General features: G+C 33.5%; 1 protein-coding gene and 1 pseudogene across 8 annotated transcripts in view; both read right to left on the bottom strand.

The window, feature by feature from the left end:
* Positions 1-280: 280 nt before the first annotated feature.
* The window catches only part of POSTN (periostin), a 33,772-nt gene continuing 13,462 nt past the window's right edge, over positions 281-20,590 (bottom strand). The window contains exons 9-23 of one of the 8 annotated variants that reach the window (XM_010951476.3): positions 20,232-20,366; positions 18,936-19,084; positions 17,439-17,575; positions 16,735-16,865; positions 16,091-16,221; positions 15,882-15,984; positions 15,708-15,775; positions 14,945-14,990; positions 11,959-12,039; positions 8,483-8,572; positions 7,720-7,809; positions 6,950-7,027; positions 6,485-6,568; positions 2,083-2,124; positions 281-1,075 (exon numbers count right to left, since the gene is read on the bottom strand). In XM_010951476.3, coding sequence (XP_010949778.1) covers positions 1,038-1,075; positions 2,083-2,124; positions 6,485-6,568; positions 6,950-7,027; positions 7,720-7,809; positions 8,483-8,572; positions 11,959-12,039; positions 14,945-14,990; positions 15,708-15,775; positions 15,882-15,984; positions 16,091-16,221; positions 16,735-16,865; positions 17,439-17,575; positions 18,936-19,084; positions 20,232-20,366 — 1,403 coding nt within the window. In that variant the 3' untranslated portion in view covers positions 281-1,037. The remainder of the gene's footprint in view (positions 1,076-2,082; positions 2,125-6,484; positions 6,569-6,949; positions 7,028-7,719; positions 7,810-8,482; positions 8,573-11,958; positions 12,040-14,944; positions 14,991-15,707; positions 15,776-15,881; positions 15,985-16,090; positions 16,222-16,734; positions 16,866-17,438; positions 17,576-18,935; positions 19,085-20,231; positions 20,367-20,590) is intronic. The other 7 variants (XM_010951479.3, XM_010951477.3, XM_010951478.3 and 4 more) reach the window with 7 other exon arrangements.
* LOC123615851 (U4 spliceosomal RNA) lies at positions 18,040-18,171 on the bottom strand (annotated as a pseudogene).

Here is a 20,590-nt window from a genome sequence, read left to right on the forward strand (position 1 = left end):
GCTCCTTCTATGCTCGCACAAGCCTAGGAAAATTTAATTGGTGTATTTGTGCTTGTGTAGCACTGTTTATTCCTCTGTTGTAGCCCATGGTACACTGTGGATTATTGGTGATTTTTCTCTACACTTCGAAGATAGTAGTTGTCTGATTCATCTTTTGAACCCTCACAATTTAGCACAGCTTCAGGGTTATGTTATATACCCAGTTGATGTTTAATTACTGCTGCATTGTATAATAATTCTTTATGTAGCATATAGTTTTAAAAATTCAAAACACACTAAATTCATTCAATTTCCTTTAATGAGTATTTGTTTAAAAAAAGACAGATATAAAGTCCTGTTCACAAGTCCAAACCTCTTATTAACTTAAATCTTGAGTTTTCTGAATAACCCAATTTGAAGTAATTCTCTTTATACCTGAAAAATGGATTTATTGAAATGTTTGAGATAAAAATATGTATTGCAAGAAGCATAAGGCAAACATTTCAAGAGTAAAAAATGAGTTGTAGAAATAGCATAATTTACTGGTAAACCCACATTGTATTAAAAATTGCAAAGTGTTTTGATGTAAAGTTTTGTTTTTGTTATTATTTTTTAATGCTGAGCATCCACTTTTATTTATCCATTTCCCATGGACCGGTAATTCCTTGCATGCATTTTATCTATCCATTATATAAATTCAAGGCTCCATCTTCTCAGTGGGTAACAGCTCATCACTCTGTGATTTGAATTGTAATGAATCCAGTGACAAGGATTTCCTGTGATGGATTCCAAAGTTAGCCAGAAATTGTAATGTCAGGATGTACAAGCCTGTAAGGTGTTAGGCTTCCCTAACCCACAGGAGGCTAAACCCACAATTTCCCTCATGTTTTTCATTCAGAAAAAAAAAAATGCTGTATTTGCATTCAGAATTGTTCAGTGATTGCTTTTTTGTGTTGGCGGTTCATTTCTTCAGGGCAAAGTGGCTCTCATATTTTTCCTTTAAGATCAGGTTATTGATTTTAGGGTTGCATAAACTTTGTCATCTGGTTTCTGGGTTTTCACTGAGGATGATCTGCCCTTAATCGTCTCCGAGATCCTGATGAGGAAGAAGGGAGAACACATAGATTGTACATGTGATGAAACTTTACTGTTTAAGAATATGATACTCTGTACATAACTAAATCTATAAAAGACCATCATTTCTTGTTGTAATAAATGTTAGATTATGTTTGTAATAATATCTTCTGTTTATGATAATGTTTGGTCAAGTATCTTTTGACCAAAGGTATATAAAAATAATTTGAAGTGATAATTTTAGTTCTTTAGAAAATTTGGTTGAATCTGTATGTTTCAAAGAAATTCCTGATAAATCCTTCAGTTAAAAAGTATTTGTACAATTGAACTTTTAGTTTCAAATGTCTACATTGAACTGGGTTAAATTCAGCCATGCCTATAATGCATTTATAAGCCTTGTGACTTCTGTTGTCTATTAGTATGTCATTATCTTAGAAATTCCAAACATGTAACTTATTCTAAGTTCCACAAGGGAAATCTTTGATTTTTGAATGTATCAGAATGTAAAGTAACCTAAGTGGAAGACTACAAAATATACAAGAATGGAGTTATAAAGAAAATAATAGTTCATGCAAGATATATGCCATCTATATAACCTAACACATTTTTCAAAATTCTGTACATAGTTGTAGTAACCATTTTCTGTATGTATACATAGAGCTATGAATTTATTTATGTCTCAAACTGTGACCTGATCTTAAATATTTGCAGAGAGTTCATGTCCATCTACAACCTATTTTTACTTGGCTCTGGTATTCAAGAATTTCTTTTCAAATTAACTCTACTTGAGTCTCCCTCAGTGGTTCAAAATGTCTAGCAGTTTACATGAGTATAATTGCCTTTCCTTTAACATTTGTTACTCTTTTTTCTACTAATAGAGAATAACATGAGTAATTTGTTTTCTGACTCACATCATCAAAATACTTTGCTCAAGGTAAAATATATCAAAACACTCTCCTTTTCTTTGGTTTGTCTTAATATAGCAAAAGGTGTATCGTATATGCAAATTACCATAGTCAGTATATTTACCTTGACCTCTTCTGTTGGCTTGTATCTTCCTCACAGGTGTGTCTGAAATTAAATAGTTGTAGTTAGAAATACTTTGAAATTATGGCTAACATGAGACAGGAGACCACAGTCAAGCAGAAAAGTATAAACTTTTAAATAAACATCACATAAACAAGTAAATTTTCTTTTGGAGCAGTGCAGTGAGACTTTTGCATTGGCAACAAACAGACATTTCTTTTCCATGTACGAATGTTCACTATTTGCAAAACATATTGTTTCATTATGGCGTGTGGAGCCCTATATGATGTTCAGGTTTCACATGGAGTAAGTGACTTACATGACTTTTTCACCCTTTTTATAAAAAGCATCACTTTATGATGAAGGGATGTCTAACATTCTGTAAAGTTTAGCAGAAGTATCGTCCCAGAGATATCCACTCATTTTTTTCCAGTCATTCCTATTTGTGATGTGTCAGGCTTCTGCCTCTGTAAAATTCTCTTTGTAAATTAATTCATGATCACCTTACAATACATGATAACAACAAAATAGCATTGGCCTAATAACGTTAGAAATATACCAATAAGCAATTGAGGAAGTAAATGTTAACAGACTCCCAAATTTAATTCCAATCCTACAAGACCATTTAAAAATTAAGTAGTTAAAAATAGTAAAAGCTTTCATATTTTGGAATTTTAAGTGTTTCATAACAATGCAGTTTTTTGTTGTTACAGTTGCAAAATATTTCCCAATCCTCATTTTTCTTTTAACTCATTGACAAGACCACTTAGTTAACCTGTATTCACATTTTCACTCTGTTGTTGGATGTTTGAGATATAAAAATACATTTCATTCCTACAGTGACTTCATTTCTCTGCTTACCTTTCTTAATTTTTTTTCCAAATTTTGACATCTTGATTTTTATATATTATCTATACTCAATAAGGAAGTCAAAAATGTTCTATTATACATATATTCTATTCTCTGAAATCCCATAAAAAAGTAAGACATGAATCTATCACCAACAGTATTTTGGCTGTATAATATATACCAAAATTTAAAAAAAGAAGAAGAAAGAAACATTAAGCATTTTTTGAAGAATTCTGTTTCTGTCTACTGAGCACATTTCCAGTATACCTTCCCCCTCCCCCAGAATATAAGATACATAACCTGTCACATCACATTAATACCAAAATAAAATACAGAACTGTAGAAAACCTCATTAGGTTGGATAGTGGGGAAAAGTTTACGTGAGATAGAAAAGTCTGAATTACAGAATATGTACCAATTGATATATTTTCCTTAACTTCAGGTTTATTTGGTCACAAAAATGGCTTATCAAATATGGTCAAGAAAAGATGGATGCACTCTTTAATTAGTGAATAAAAGCATTGTTTGTAATGGACTTAGTAAATTCCAAAAGCCACTTATTATACAATTTAAAAGAAGATCATAGAAGTATTTACAACATTATTTTTCAAAACAAGCACTTAAACCCAGGTTTTCTTTTATAAATTTGGCAGCATCCAATTGAGGGCATCCAATTAACTAACTCATTAATTAATTACTATCTGGCTGTGATAACATCAAAATAAGAAGTGTTTACTGAGGTGAACAAACATCTTTAGAAGAAAAGCTCAATTAAAGAACAGAAAACCAGATTTGCTCTCAGTGGCTCTCTGCCGTCTCAAAATGATGGCACTTGTGTTAGGTCATGTTTAGAGAAGAAAAATGTGGCAAGATAAAACATCTGAATGATGTTTTATGTTTTATGTTTTATGTTTTTTCTCAGTAGACAGAAACAGAATTCAAAACATGCGAAGTGCTTCCTCCCAGTCGTTTGCAAGATTTTTGCATTTTTATGTGGCTATGATTTTGGAAATTTAAAGTCGTGTGTACAGTATTACTTTGTTGACCGTGTTAATGTTAACTGACTATAATACTGATAGTGTTACTGAGAGTTTATATGTGCTGAGCATGATTCCAAGCGCTTTTCATATATTCATTTATATGTAGGTAATGTTATTTATCCTCACTTTTCAGATGAAGAACGCAAAGCAGAAAGAATCAATTTACCTAAGTTAGTTCAGGTTGGAGCCCACATTGGAAGTCAGACCTACAACCGGATCCTCTGTTCTCTACAGAGGCCATAAATCTTTACATGTTATACTGGCAGATTTATCAAAACCTTCCCAAATAACTTTTTCTTGTTCCTTTCTCCATAGCCTGCTATTGTCCCTTAATTACTTTAATAGTTTCAGTAAATGTAGTTCTACCTAAGAAAAGTGTGAAAAACAACGCGTTTTGTAAAATCTTTTTTAGTTAAGGGCTCTGAAGTATTTCAATGACAAATGACAGTATTGGTACTGAAAGGACCACTTAGCCATGCTGAGTCATGACATTAATGATCAAGGCATACATTCAGTTCATCAAAATGCAGTATGTGTACCACAACATGAGCAGTGCAGACAGAAAACTCCAAGCTTTGAGATGAAGACTGTAGTTTAGATACAGATCAGGTATCTATACTCTGGAAGAAAAAAAAGCCAATCTTGCATGACATAATCTTTATTCATACCAGCTTCTTTGTAAATTGGTGTCTCTTAGGATCTAGACAAGAGGACACTTGTAACTCAGTGTTGACCCAATGGTTTTACAGGGCTGGAAAAAAACCTAAAATGTCCAATTAATGTTCAGCTATTAGCACCTATACACTTATATTGTCTTTCTTATGAGAAAAAAAACTTGGAAATGTTTTGATAAAAATTTATGATGTGGTATTGTGGAAACTGATGCTTTACAAATATGTACAGAAACCAAATACTGGGAACTCATGGAATCAACCTCTGGGATGAAGACAAAGCAGAGTTAAAGAAGGAGTCCATTAACTAAAAATAGAATACCTTCTTCTTAACCTGTAGCAGGGATTGTCTCTTGGCTGAAGTTATTCTTCAGTACTTAGTTCATTGTTTATAATAGACTTGTTAACAGAAGCTTATTGAAGGAGTGGAAAACATACTTACCTGAAGTTCAAGCCTAAATAAATCAAAGCAATATATACAGGTGCAGCCACTAATTTGGCTCATTCTCTAAAAAGCACTGCCATTCTACAAAGCTGCTTACTATGGCAAGGACTTAAAAAAAAAGAATTCAACTTAATCTTCATAATGTCTTCACCTCTTGCCTCAAATCCCTACCGTTTTTAGCAGATAGTTAAGCATTTAGGGGTAAGTGAGTAAATTCTGCGTTAGACCATACAGGAAACTGGTTCTGCTGAGGCTTTAGGTATATTACATGCTCCCTGCAGTCTGAAAGGAAATCTTGTATTTTCCACACACATTTTTTTTTCTGTTGAGGGGAAATTCAATCATTGGTTGAATAAAAATTATTTATTTTTACTACCACTCAATAGTCTCAACACTATATAAGAAATTCTACCTATATTAAAATAAAGAATAAGGAAACAATAATTGCCAAAAATATATACAGTCTCAAGAGAATTTACAACTTCTTGGACATAGTACTACAGTTTTTAAAATTTTTAAGCAGAAAAGCCATCAGGGCCATACTTTGTATAAATACCAAAATCTTCAGTTTGTTTCTCAATTCACAGTATATTTCAAGGAGCAAATTTGAGTTTTCTAAACAATGTAAATACTTGTTTCTCTAAAACAGCTTGTCATCTGAGTACTTGTTAAAATAATGAACTAGAAATTAATTTATTCAAATGCCAATTACCCAAATTATACTTAATTAACATTTGCTATATCTTTGAATTATTACCAATGAGAGTTTTGGTAAGGTTTTGAATTCTTTTTTTCTTTCTTCTTTCCTTTTAGAAGTAGGTCCTTTTAATGCCATAGACAGAGAACATTCCATATTTTAAAGATTAAGATTAATTTCATATGCAAAATAATTTACAGCTCCAGTATAGATTATCACTCAAACTGTTAGAAGAAACAGATACCCATTCCCAAACATGTAGTTTTGGAAAAGAAAATTACTAAATGCAATTTTTTGGCTACATCTACACACTTAAAAGATTTATAAACATGCCTTATATTATTATTGTAGGAGCAGTGAATACATTTTTTAAATATAAGAAGTATGTCAATTTGCTTCTTTACACATCTACCAATTTTAAAAATATTTCCCTTTCACATACTTAAAATATCCTTACAATTATCTGTATCAAAGCAAAAAAATATTCATTGCTCCCCAAGGAACTTTTTAAAGACTGTTTAAACTAGTAATCATTTCTTCACAACTTTCACTACCATTGAACCAATCAATCTGTTAAGACAGCACATGACGTTGTCTTTTTTAACCTAATTAAAAGAAATACCTGAATGCTCAGTCTTTAAAAAGCTGAAGAACTCAGTTATCAGAACCTGTTAAGTGGGTTAGTTGCTTCCCTTTTACTAACCTCCCTGAAGCAGTCTTTTAATTTCTTCATCTTCAAATAAATGACCATCGCCACCTTCAATGAATTTGGTGACCTTGGTGACCTCTGAGAGGATACATGTTTATAGCAGAAATTGGTTTATGTAATAAATAGGCTGGAGACTTGATGTGATATATAATGGTATCTGCCCAACAATGAATTCCAGACCAACACTTGGTTCTTTCTTGCTTTTTAGTGCTATTTTTTGATAAACCAATTTTCTTACAAAGCGTTGAACAATATTAACAACTATAACAACCAAAACAATCAATATGACTGTCCTCTGAGCTTCATTCCCAGTCTTTGGGCTTCTTTCTTTGGTTGGTATGGAACTTGAGCAAAGGAATGATTTAGAGTGGAAAATGTTAAAGTCCTCAAAGATTATTCTGGACTTTGATAAAGGTAGCTTAAGTCAAGTCACATTCTTATTTTTCTAGACATACTGACCTTCTTGCAACAATTTCTTCAGTGTTTCTTCTGTTTCTCCACCACTAGTTGAAATCCTAGTGTATTTTATTTCAGGACCTAAAGGAAAGACAATTTTTAAAACAAGAGTAGGCAAATTTCCTCTGGAAGGGCCAGATAGTAAGGATTTTGGACTTTATGGGTCACATGGTCTGCGTTACAGCTATTCAGCTTTGTCCTTGTCCTACGCACATAGCCATAGACATCATACGCATGAATGGTCACACTGCGTTCCAATAAAACTTTATTTACATAAGCAGGTGGCACAGGCCAAAGTTGCTGACTGCTTGTTTAAACAAGTACTTAGAAAATAGCTGAATTCAGAATTTTAGGCTAATTCATTAGTGGGAGACTGACAAGGGGTTTACTGAAATTATTAATTGTTTTATACAAACTTGTGTATATTTTGGTGTGTAGATGTGTAGACCTTAAGATTATTGGAAAATGAAGGAAAGAATGGTTTTTCTTCTAGGATTTAGTAACTCATTAATAAATAGCAAAGTGAAGATAGTGCATTATATACGTTTGCATATTCATAATAAAAATATATGCTTATAGATCTGTCCAAAAATTTTCCAGTTCAGAGGAAAACACAGGTTACATATTTAGGATGAGAAGCTTTCTGCCAAAAAAGAAATGAAGTTACTTCAGTAATCCCCATGAAAATGACTTAGTTTCTATAATGATCCTTATAGAGGTATTTTAGGATTAAATATGGTTTGCTCTTTATAATCCAGGCAATTAAAGATTACCTGTAATAATTCGTTCTTCCCTTGTCTCTTTTTCAGTTATTTCCACAGGCACTCCATCAATGATTTTGGTGTATTTTTTAATAATTGGCTCTGAAATAGGGGAAGAAAAATGCGTTTGACTTATCCACAATGGTGTCTAAACTATCATAAGCTAGACATTTTAATGATTATATATATTTCTCAAAGCAATACCATCTAGAATTCAGTCATAATCATTCTGGGGACATATCTTAAATAAATTCAGGCAACAGAGGTAATAGTTATATGCTGCATCTTGGGTAAGGGAGAGGGCCAACTGGTAAGCCAACCCTTCCTGTCATACTTGCTTCCTGACTGTGGAATGAGGGTTTAGGGGGAATCCAGAGAATTGTACATCATGAAAATGGGAACCATGTGATAAGTTCTAACAGTGGCTTATTAGTCAGTCTTACAGAATAGTCATTTTTTCCCTTCTAAGTTTGACAGGTTCTTCTGTATTGACATTATTATTTTCATTATTTTCCATAACCATCACTTGCATATGCTGAGTAATGACAGTTTTGTTGTCTTAATGGTTAAATTAATTCCAACTGGGTCCCTTAAAAGGTAAACTGTGTTTGAATTGACTGCTAATAAGAATCTATAACTGAGAAAAGTTTTCCCACAACTTATATAAAACGAAAGTCAAGGGGAAAAAACGTCAGGTATTCAACATTCACACCAACACTGTTTCAAAACGTTCCCAGTGACCCTAGCCAGGCTCCAGGAAACACGGGTGACGCACCTCCGTGGATCACTTCAGTTACTGTTTCACCTTCTTTAATCAGTCTGAATTCAGGTTCACCTTCAATTTTGACCTTTGTTATTGTGGGTCCTGAGGCGTCATTTTAGGAGACAAATCATCATGTTAATGCAGTCCTTTAAATTTACCAGAACAGGAAATTTTTTTTCAACATTCGGTGTTGCTCAAATGTCACAGTGGTTTCAAGCTTCATGAAATTGGTTTTAAATAGTTCCCATTGTCTTCAAATACACAGTATTTATAAGAAGAAATCACTCAGTCCATCGGTGTGCTACTAAAATAACTTTCATCAGTTCTAGCGTTTAAATGGATGTTTATCCATGTATTTGTATTTGTAAAGTATGATCACACAAAATATTATATGGGGCTATGCTCTGTGAATCATGCTGATGTACAAATTTGAGTTGCTTTAATAACTAGTGTAGGTCTTACTTTACCAAACCGGTATTGTCTATTACTCTCTTATTAATTTTTTAATTTAATTTTTAGTCGCTCAGTATCTACATTTTTAATCTAGTGGGCATAAGACAACGTTAAAAAAAAAAAGCCCAACTTTATGCTTACCTTTAAAATACGAGTTTTAGGGGAAAATGGACTTGAGTACTTACCTTCTGCATGCGAATGATGCAAAATTTACTAATTAATAGTTAAATAGTCCTTCAAATGCAAAAGTTAAACAAGTGTTGCATTTGACTTGCAAAATGATTTTGCTCCCAGAGAAAACCATTTTGAATGTTAGAAAGCTGATTACTATATTAGTTAATCAAGACTATTTCTTAGATGAGAGGAAAGATAAAGTTCAGTACATTTAACTCATACTGTAACAGTATGAACAGTTGAATGTAACTATATTTGCTTATCTTTGAGATTTATTTGCTTGTTCAGAAATTGTCAATGTACACCATTACCCAGAATTAAATAGTCTAGGACAATCTAAAATAATGAAAACAAGAGTACAGTTCTTTCAAACAATAAGTATTTCACACCATAATATTTGATTTATGGGGCCAAGGGACATTGCGTATCAAGTAAGGCCAGGTTTTTAAGGTGTGGAAACTTCAAAAGGAAAGAACACCTAAGGAGTTTAAAAACAGGAAATGAGTTAATAAAATATCCCAACAGACATTTCTTTAGAAGAGCTTAAACTGGAATTTCAGAAACATCACCTGTCCTTAAGTTCTATGAAGGCAGGGATGTACTACAAATGTTTTTTGTTTGTTTGTTTGTTTTTTGGTATTTACTCCTGGCAGGCACCAGAAGAGTACCTAGCACCTTATGGGGCCCCATAAGTATTTGTTGAATTGAATTTTAGTTGATTTATTCCTAGCTCTAAAGTTTGGTTAAGTACTCTTTATAAGAAACCTCTTAAAAATTGTGGCTTGGAGTCTAATGTCTTGAGTAAGAATTCAGGAGTCATCAATGAATCAGCAAATGTTTGAACAATGAAAAGGAGCTGCTGATAGCAATCTCAGAGCTGGACAATTGTAAATAGCTGTCAAGGTGAGTATTTGTCTCCTTCATTATGTTACACAAAGTTAAACTTCTGAAATTTTTAACAGAAGAGTTATTAATGCGTTAGTGACACGACCCCATTTTTCATCCTAATTCCCTTCATAGGAAGAAGCCAAGTAGCTTGATGCTTCATTGTGTTCCTAATTAGAGAAAGGTTAACACAATAGAATCCTGCTGACAAAGACTGGGAAGATAAATGGGTGGAATGAAGAAGCTTGGAAAAAAAAAGAGAAGAATCTTTGAAAATAAGAACAGTACAGTACATGTGAATGATTTCTACTATAGAAGCTGTGTAAAAGTGATTATTCAAATTTTTAAAGAATCTAATTTTTAAAAATGAGTACAATTTTAAAATCAAATATACTACCAAGGATCACTTTATCATTTTCCTTTAAAATTATCAAGAAACATTTTCTCAACAAAAATTTCTATGATTTTAAAAAAGCCACAGATTTCAAAGAATACCTCAATTTTAAATGTCAAAAATGTGTAAAAGTAGAGATAACTAATTAGCTAAGAATTAAGCTTTTACATATGCATTTCCAATGTCTACTGTTTTAAGTGATGGCTCACATTTAGCAATAGACAAAAGTATTCAAGAAGTTGCCATCTCAATGCATAAAATGAGAAGAAATACCAAAATTGAAGATAATTACAATAATGGTTTTCTTGAGATTCAATTGAAGATATAATCTATTCCTTTTTTGGAAGACTGTTTCCACTCTTCTAATAGAACAAAGAAGATAACCTGGCCTTTTCTCTGTGGCTAGTCACCACATTAAGATGCTTAGACATGGAAATAAAAAATTTTTGAGGTCTGATCCTGTGGAATGAATTAAAATATGTGAAATGAAGACGTCAGAAATGTTGGAGTTGACCAACCTAGAGAGTAGGGGTAGAAAGAAAAGTGACTTGATTTAATGTTCTAGTCTAAAACATCAGGAGATAATTATATATTCCTATTTAATTTACTATATATGTATACACATAAGAATATATTTTTGGTTGATGATTTGATATGGTAATTATTATTATCAATGCCCCAGAAATGCCTTTAAAAGTAATTCAGAAACTAAACATAATATATGAGACACTAAAAATTCAATTTCAAGAAAACAAGACATTGTCAGCTTACAAATTTGGAGAGGAAGTGGCAACACCATGAGCAAAATAATTTTGTAGTGAAAGAATTCATAGCAACCAAGAGCCAAGAGAGTGGATACCAGCCAATTATTGAGAATGTGACCAGGCATATTGCAGAGAACAAAGAAACCATCATGGATGCTTCTGAATGGATGTGTGGATACAATAAAACCATACCAACCAAGAATATAGAAGAATGTATTATATCTATATGTATATAGATACATATACACACATACATTCAGGAGTGGAATTAAGGATTCAAAGGTTGGCTTTACTGCACCAACTACTTATTTCCTGTTTCTGGCGGTCTCATTTAAAAAATCTATCATGTGTGGATGTAATTTTAAAAGCTTTCCTGAATGTACAGCTTCTGTGCTTCCTTAGGTTGTTAAATGAAAAATGTCTGCACTGTTTGGAACACCCTGTAACAGTACCAAAGAGATTTATGTGGGGAGACTGGAAACGAAGCTATAAAAAGTATACTCTCTGAAGGAGTCTAGGTGCAGTATTAAAAAAAAAAAAAACAGCTCAGGATTGATTTGTTTGGTATCTGGGTACTAGTGCTAACGCAATGGTGAATTAAGTTCAAATGAAATCAAATACAAGCAAATGTACTGAAAGTATTAGGAATGCACCATCTACTCTGCTAAATAATTTGCATTCCGCATTCTGCCGTTAAATGAGCATGCCACTGGTATAGAAATATTTAGCATGTTAGTTCAAAAAGAATGTAGATACATTCATAGAAATCAGTCTATTACATGGATTTTTAAAGCACCATGTATAACAGTGATTTTTACCTTCTGTTTTGATAATAGGCTGAAGACTGCCTTCAATCACTTTAATTTTTGGTTCCACAACTTTGGTTATAATTTTAGTTGCTGAAAGTATAGAAAGTGGAACATAAATGATGTTTACATAAAAACAACCTCAATAAAATTGGTGTTTTTTTTTTTTTTTTTTTTTTTTTGTCGTGTTGGGCACTGAGGTATCAGATGTGGAAATATGTTAAGGCAGTCAGTATTCATGGTACATCATCTAGTATCTTCTCATGTCCAGATGATGAACTCTGAAGTCCAGTGACTTAGATTTGTTCTAGTGAAGTATATGCTCGCTAAGTGAGGAACTCTACCTAGAAATCTGTAAGTTTGAACTGCACCACTAAATCTCTTTACCTTCTTTTGTACTTCTTGAAAATATTGGCTGCATAGCAACAAAGACAAATAAACATGATTAATGTCATGCAATTCATAATATCTTAAATTGCATTATTGGATTCTTTCTCATGTAGAATACATTAAAAGAAAAAGACTCAAAATATTTTCCATGCATTTGATAGCAGTGATATAGAAAGGAAAATACAAAAATAGTTCAGAATATTTAAAAGTAAAAATAAATGTCAGCCAGCCAGACATGGGCTCTATGCAACAAACATGATATGATCAGTCCTTAAGTTATAGGCTAAATTGGCTTTAATTTTCAGCTTTGTCATCATTATTATTTCTTATATTGAAAAGTATGTATTTTGAATGTCATTCACCCAACTGAGAAAATTATATGCAAAATGTATTTAAGATAGCAGCCTACTATTTGGTTGGCTTTTGGTTACATAGATCAACAGGATTTGTGCCCCTGAGGCCATACACCAGAGCTACTGGCTTTTTATCATTTCTAATTAGAGCCATAAAGGATGGATTTTTTTTTTTTTTTAGATAATGCACTAAAGCCATCTGTGCAATCATAACAGATAGTGTTGAAACACTAGAGACAAGATGTTAGCACAGTTTGGATTTCTGTCCCATTCTCACTTGAGGTTTCTGATATGTTTAGCTGCATCAACTTTTTGAAATAATTTAGATTCTAGGACTTAATGGTGACTATATTTCAGTTATTTCAGATTTTATATCTTGAGATCTCAAGGTATGAATCTCTAAAACATATCAAATCTGTATATCCAGTGATTGATTCCACGGGTGGCCTGGCCACAGAGGAACCTTTCCACGAGGGTCAAATCCACAGAGATCTCTGCTGCTACTATCAGATTATTAATTACTTTTAGTTTAAATTTTCACTTCATGTTAAGGAACTTGAAGTTTAGAATGTTTAGCTGGTTTGTAGCTTTGTTCCAATCTTGCTTTCAGAAGACTTGAATAGTTTTGACAGGTCACGGGCTGAGAATTACTGATTTTATTTGACAACATACACTAAAGAGCATTTTCCCCCCATACAATTTAAAATGCATGGCATTTGGGGGACATGATTAATACATAGGAAATTAAAGAAATTTTATAGACAAATCAATAAGGAACAGAAAAATGGAATCTTTGGTTTAATTAGTGTCTACCTCTATTTGAACCATGCTGCCAAAAAGCAGCATACACTTCAGAGAAGAGTTAAAGAAATATTCAACATCAGAATGTAAATCTCAGAGCTGTTTCAAGAGCTGTGAGTAGGTAGACGAGATTATTAGACTTGCATAATTTCATAAAATGTAGCTTATTCTTTGTGAGTGAGGATCCAATTTAAGTCGAGGAAAATTATAATCTTTTGGCTCCTTGTACGCAAAATATTGCCTTGACATACATAGACAGTGGTGAACCTATCAGGGATAAAGTAGTGCGGATGCACATTCTTAGTTGGGAAAGATGACATGGCATTTCTGATGAATAGAGCCCACAAGCGTTCTCTAATGTATTATAAAAGAGATCTTTAACAAGGTCATATACTTCCATACTGGAGTTTATACCACGTTGAATTATAACTCTTTCAACTAAATCTTTGAGACAGTGCTGAGCTGGCCTGACACTAGGATAGCTTATGTTATTATCACAGAATTGAAAATCAGTAAGAGCAGCAGACATTTTGTTTTGCTCCTTGACATCACCTTTGCTTCTTGTCCATATCTAGTGTAAATCTTAAGGAAAATTTTCTTAATTAAATAATAGGATGCTCATGGTATAAAATAGAATAATGTCTAGCCAAGACAAACGTGAGAATTGAAGCAATGCTTTAGCTATGGGTACGCTTTGAGTGTTTAATTGTAGAGTCAAAACAAAATGAAAAGAATTTCTTCTTTGAAAGATGCAATGAGAGAAAAAAAGACAAAGAAAAAGCCACATTGAAAAAGAAATGAGTTATATGTATGTAAATGAAAAGACCCTTCACCGTTGTTAAATAGTAAAGGTTTAATCTTGATAATCTGGTAGAATCATGAATAAACAAAAACCTTGGCATCTAGAAACTCTAGGCTTATCACCTGGCAATTTTTTGTTTTGTTTTGTTCCTTCATCCAGTTTTGGATGGAGAGAGTTTTTGACCCACCAGCGCATAGACATTAGAATTCTCTGACAGCCTGCCCTTGGACGGCTGAGGGTTTGAGAGTGGAGTGAGCTATATATCTTTCAGCATTGTTATTTCTGTGTCCACAGAACTGAATTTTCAGATAGCTTTGGAGCGCCTTTTAGCCATCTCCCCTCTTACTATGTTTGTATGTCTTCTTTTTACCCCCTGCCTGTTTGCCGTGTGAGCTATCTTACTTACTGCCATTCTCATATCTCATCATGCCTGTTTTTCAGATAAATGGGGAAATGGTTCATCAGGTTGAAGGGTATAGACAAGGCCGAGGGGTCAAGCTCTGTTCTAAATGGGATGAGATTTGATTTGCCATTGTTTGGCAATCTAAATACCAGATTATCACTCATCTCTGTAAATACAAAGAAAATTCTTGTGTTTTCTTTTTTGTATATCTTGCCACATATATGTGACAAATATTCATTATGTACTTACTGTAGACAGTAATGGGGATTTCTTTGAAGGTGCTACCACGAACAAACTGAAAATAAATATTTATATTTAGTAACATGAAATGTAGTCATTGTATTAACAAAATCATGGCACCATGGTTTTTAATTCTTAATAAAAAAATAGTGAAGCTATCATTACATTTAATAGAAATGAAGTCTTCAGATAAATCATCTTCCAATTTCCTGCTATTGGGCAAGATGGCATAAAATGATTGGATTTGTTACTCAAGAGTTTTAAAAATTATAGAATAACTAATCCCAAATTAAGTTTGTTTATTAAATAGTATTTCATATATTGCCTGGTATTTCAGCTCTACCAATATTCAACCCAGTATTTATCCCAAAATATTCCTTTGTGTTCAACTATTGTGATTAATGGCAATTTCTTATAGGTAAATATTTTATCTTTCCCTTATATTCCACAGCAAAAATATTTGATGATAGGAAGATTATAGTTTTTTATCTACATGTCTTGTCTTCCCTGCTGGACTGTAAACTTTTTGAATAAAGGGCCATATCTGATTCAACTTAATGTTTCTCATAATACTTAACACACTTCTTGGCCCCAGGTAGCTTTTATTAGATATTTCTTGAATAAAACTGTGAAGAAATGATGCCAGCGGTGCATCGACAAAGTGCGAGGCAAGTCCAGTGTACATCTGCTTAGTGTGCACATTTCTAGTCTCTTAGGTTAAACCTAAAATACCTTCTCAGCACATTAGAAATAGATGCATTCACATCTGTACCTTAATTTGGATGTATTTGATCAGTTTATTAAGTATTTCCAGCAGCTGATCATTTCCAACAGGTGTGTCTATGAAAAGGAATATTAAATGAATATTGGTAAGAATGGGTAAAATAAAAACCTAGTTTTCTATTGAAAAAGAGTTAGCCCATTGATGGGTTCAATAATCACCAACCTGCTGGGTAGAGGAGTTTATCTACAACGTGAATGACACCATTTGTTGTCATGATGTCAGATTCTTTTGATTTCAACTCATTTACCAGAAGTGTATCATTCACCTGTTAAAACAAGGGATAATATCAATGAGAAATGTAATGAAATGCGAGCATTAGGATAGTTGAGTGACGGATGAACACTCTCAAAGAGTCATTCTAGAGAACTTACTCCTTTCAGATAGATCTTGCTTCCTTGCGTGGTCTTTAGAATGTTAGTAACACCAGGTTCGAATCCCTTTCCAATGAAAACTCCTGGTGTCAGGTGATAGAGGATGATGTTTTGAAGAGCATTTTTGTCCCCTAGGGAGAAAAGTGTATACTTATTTAATAGCATGTCATATATTTTGACATTTTGGTACTATGAGGACTAAGGAGAAAAATATTTCTTTGTCTTTATTTTGTTCCATACTGTAATTTCTCATAATGTCATTGTTTTCTCAAAGTGATCTCAGTGCTATGTCCTAACATGCAGTCTCTTCAATCAGTTCAATCAAAATATGATCCAGCTTACTGGGAGAAAAAAATCAAATTATTTTGGAAATTGTGACTGTTTGCTTCTCTGTCACCTAATTGTGTGGCCTTTAATAGAAATAACGTAAGTGAACACCTACCCTACAACCTGACAGTAGGCAGTTAATTAAGAATGTTTACGGGTAGCTCTCTGCATATCCCAAGTGGACTTGAAGGAGACCAAGGCTAGTCATGAAATGAGAGAGGGGACATTTAGGGGGCTGATATCTGGGCAAGAATTCTTGAGGAATAAATGAGATCCTGAAATCAAGGGGCAAATGTCTGGTGTTCACGTCTACTCACGCATCAGAATTTCCTTTTCCTCATTAGTCATTCCCTTAAAGGCATCGTTGGTTGGCACAAATAAAGTCCAGTCTCCAGGTTGTGTGAGGAGCTCTTTCAAGTCTGCAGCTTCAAGCAGGCTGAGGAAGATGCTAAGCAGGAAGGACGCATGTTTATTTTGTTGGATTTAATCTAGGTGTACCTACCCACCGTGCACGGGATACAATAGAATCCCTGAATCTGGAAGCATGACAAAATTGTTCATACAGTTTCCTATGTTTCAGATGCAATTTATTTTAAAGTTTTATCATGGGGAAATAATTTAAATATACATATGATTATTAAATTTCATAAACTTTTTTATCTGATAAAACTTGATGAAGTCACACTTTATAACAAAATAGAAGCATATTTAATTAAATGTTATACAAAATAGCATTTTTTAGAAACATAATTATAAAGAACTTGCAAGGAGTAGTTCAGTCTATTAGATTTTTCAGTTTTTTAATTAATTTCTTTAACTTGCCAAATCATGTTATGCTGCACTAGGAAGAAAAATAGTGTTAAGAACATATTTTAATTTTGAAAATATTTACATGGGCTTCTTATTCTAAATTCTGTTCTCAGCAGTACTGAATACTAGATGCATTTTGGAATATTTACTGTGAAACAAAACTATGCTGGCAGGTCTCATTCTTTTGTGGAGGTGAAACTAGGATGCTTACCTGAAGCGTTTATCTTGTTTTAATTTTTCATGGAGGGATTTCTCTGCCGGTTTGATGATCTCTCGGAATATGTGAATGGCACCATTCCGTCCTTGCTTGCTTCCCCTCACCATGCATGAATTTTCAATACAGACAGCCTAGCAAAGAAAAGAAAGATACAGTGGTCCATTTCCTTACTTGAAACTTCTTATGTGGAAGAAACTACGTAATTAAATTTCTGGATGGTCTCTCCTTAGAGGTCCCCTGGCTTCTGATGCCAGAGCAAACAGTTTCTCTCTTCTGTCTGGAAGGTCTTGTACAATCTGACCTCATCCTTCTTATTCAGCCAGGCTTTTCACTACTAGTCAAGCCATCTTACGTGGGTGGCAGGTAGTTTCGTCAGTAAATCACAAAAATTCCATATAATTCCACTTCTACATTTTCTGCCGTTCCTCTCCAGGCTCTAATCATTCTTCCAGACCCTCTTTGGTGAAGTTTAACACTTTTAACTTTTTAGGACCTTCTTTAACCATGAAGTGAAATTTCATGACTTTATTGACTTTTGTGATCATCCCAGGTATTTACTATATTATCTTGACTGTAAGACCCTATCAATTATAAGTCAAATTACTGATTAAGTTATAGCATTTTTGAACAAATGTAATATTTATCTGTGTATAATTTAGTTTTCAATTAACAATAATCACACCTGGCATAAACCTCATTGGCTATGATACTGCCACTGCACAAAGCTTATGTGTGATTTAGAATGAAGCCCATTTTCTGCATCAGTTAAAATGTGAGTCTTGTCCTCATGGAACGTCAGTGACCAGTGCAGTGTGTCATATTCGGTTCTAGGTGATGCTTGACTTCCTGTGAATTCTTTGTAACTCGGGAGCTGCAAGTGTTGCCGGGAAGGAAACTGAACAGCACTGCTAGTAGCACTGTAATTTTGGTAAGCAATGTGTTATGGAAATTTTCCCTCAGATGATGTACATTAGGACCATCTTCAAAACCCTTATGGAAATTTTCCCTGAGATGATGTACATTAGGACCATTTTCAAAACCCTTATTTGCCTATAAAAGTGTATCTTGAAAGTCATTTGAAAGAAATTTGGTTGCTGAACGGTGATCTTACATAAAAGATCCTCCTAAATATTTGACCCAGTATAAAAATTACCCTGTACACAGTAAAGCATGGTACTCTATAAAGCAAAGTCTTATTTTAAAGGAGTTTTAGTGATTTGTGGAATTGAAATAATGCTTTAGAAAAAGTTATTTATATTGAAACAAGTACAAATTACTAGATTTATTAACACATAGCACTTTTTGATTACTTCCTCAGTCTTTTCAAACAAGCTACTCAGTTCCCTGATCTTCCTATAAATATTTACAATATATTAAGAACACATTGATAAAATTCTGAGAAACATTTGTTATAAGAACATTCTTTGACAGGGGCATGTTATTTGACATTTAGGCCAGCGTGGGTATTTTATCTTGTTCTGATTCACTTACTGTACGATACACGAAGACTCTGAGCTGTTTGCCTCCGATGGTCTCAAGTTTTTGTCCATTGTAAAGCTCATTAAGGCCAACTTTTACTTTCAAAATGTGATTCTGCAGAATCAATTTAAGAAGGCGCTGATCCATGCTCAGGGTATCATCTATAGATAAATTCATTATGAAAAAGTATTATTTTATTTAGAAAGCATTGAAGTTTCTCCTATAAAAGAAAATCATGAAAATGGATAATCCCTAATACCACTGATCTTACTGGTCCTACATTAATATAATATATGAGTTGACTAAGTGCTGAAGGCCAGGAATTCTATGCATCAATTAGAAACTCCATGAGCCATTTCATCAAATGGCTAACATGATACCAAGCTGTCCAAACAATGGGTTTCATCTCTGTGAGGACCACGTGGTTGTATGTGGTCACTGACAAAAGTTAAACTCTAATGTTGGCCAAGATTTTCTCTGAGAATTTGATGTCCATTAGTCACATGATAACTACTGATATATCATCTGTAAATTTTTTTTTCTTATTGGGGAGAGAACTGAAGCACACAACCTCTTAAAGGTGGGTTAATGTCAACATGGATGGATATTATTCTTACAAAGAAGAAAAACAGCATTTCTCAGAATTTGAATTTTCTAATTAATTTTCTATATCATAATTTAGTATTTGGAAAAAAACATAAAAATGTAAAAAGATGGTATTTATTTTTTTAATTGCTAAATTTTGCCTAATAATTTAAATTCATCTCTGTGAAGTCATTTTTCTGGAAAAAGTGGCAGATTCCTTTAATCTAAACACAGTCCTTGAGTAGCAGCTGCTAGGTAAAATACTTAAAATAACAGTTCATCTCATAATATGAAAGTGTATCATAGTCTTTTGTTTTTATTTATTTGTACTTTACTTTCAAATTCTGAGCTGCAAAATGTGCCTAAGTGTCCCTAAATATTATTATGTTGGTGTTAAGTAAACCACTCAAATTTATTTTTCTTAAGATCTATTAATATACCCACTATGTGTGCTGGAAATATGATCCAATTCACAGAATAACTGAAGACTCCTTATCACAAACTTTCACTTCCTGTAGGCTATTATCTACTGAAAGGAAGTGTCTTCAAATGAAGGTCATTTTAATAGCGACTACATAGTGCTAACACATTGTATATGTAGCCAGTTAAGAAACTGATCAACACCTCTCAAAACCTCGATTAGTTCTTGATGCAAACAGTCATGGTGAAGAGAAAAGGTGTGTAGAGGAGGAAAGAGCAGGGGTGACAGTGTCCTGTACATACCAGAAAACGCATTGTTCACAGGTGCCAGCAAAGTGTATTCTCCATCTGGCCTCAGAGCAGACGCCAAGCCTAACTGGGCCACAAGGTCTGTGAAAGTGGTCTGCTGATTTCCAGCCAGCTCAATAACTTGTTTGGCTGTAAAATAAACCATCACCATGCCAACCATGTCATCGTTGTTACTACCGTCATCATGACATTAGTCTAACATTTCTTGGCCGTTTTCCGTAAGTTATTGGCTGCACTCACTATGTGATAAGACAGCCTGCCTTTCCCCAATGAGAGAATGCCAGCTCTCCTTTTTGGTGGTTGATAACCAAAGAATTTCAGAAGGAAGACATCTTTCTGACGTCTTGCTTTTC

Source organism: Camelus bactrianus, chromosome 14 (assembly GCF_048773025.1).
Source record: "Camelus bactrianus isolate YW-2024 breed Bactrian camel chromosome 14, ASM4877302v1, whole genome shotgun sequence".
In the NCBI taxonomy this organism is placed as follows: Eukaryota; Metazoa; Chordata; class Mammalia; order Artiodactyla; family Camelidae; genus Camelus; species Camelus bactrianus.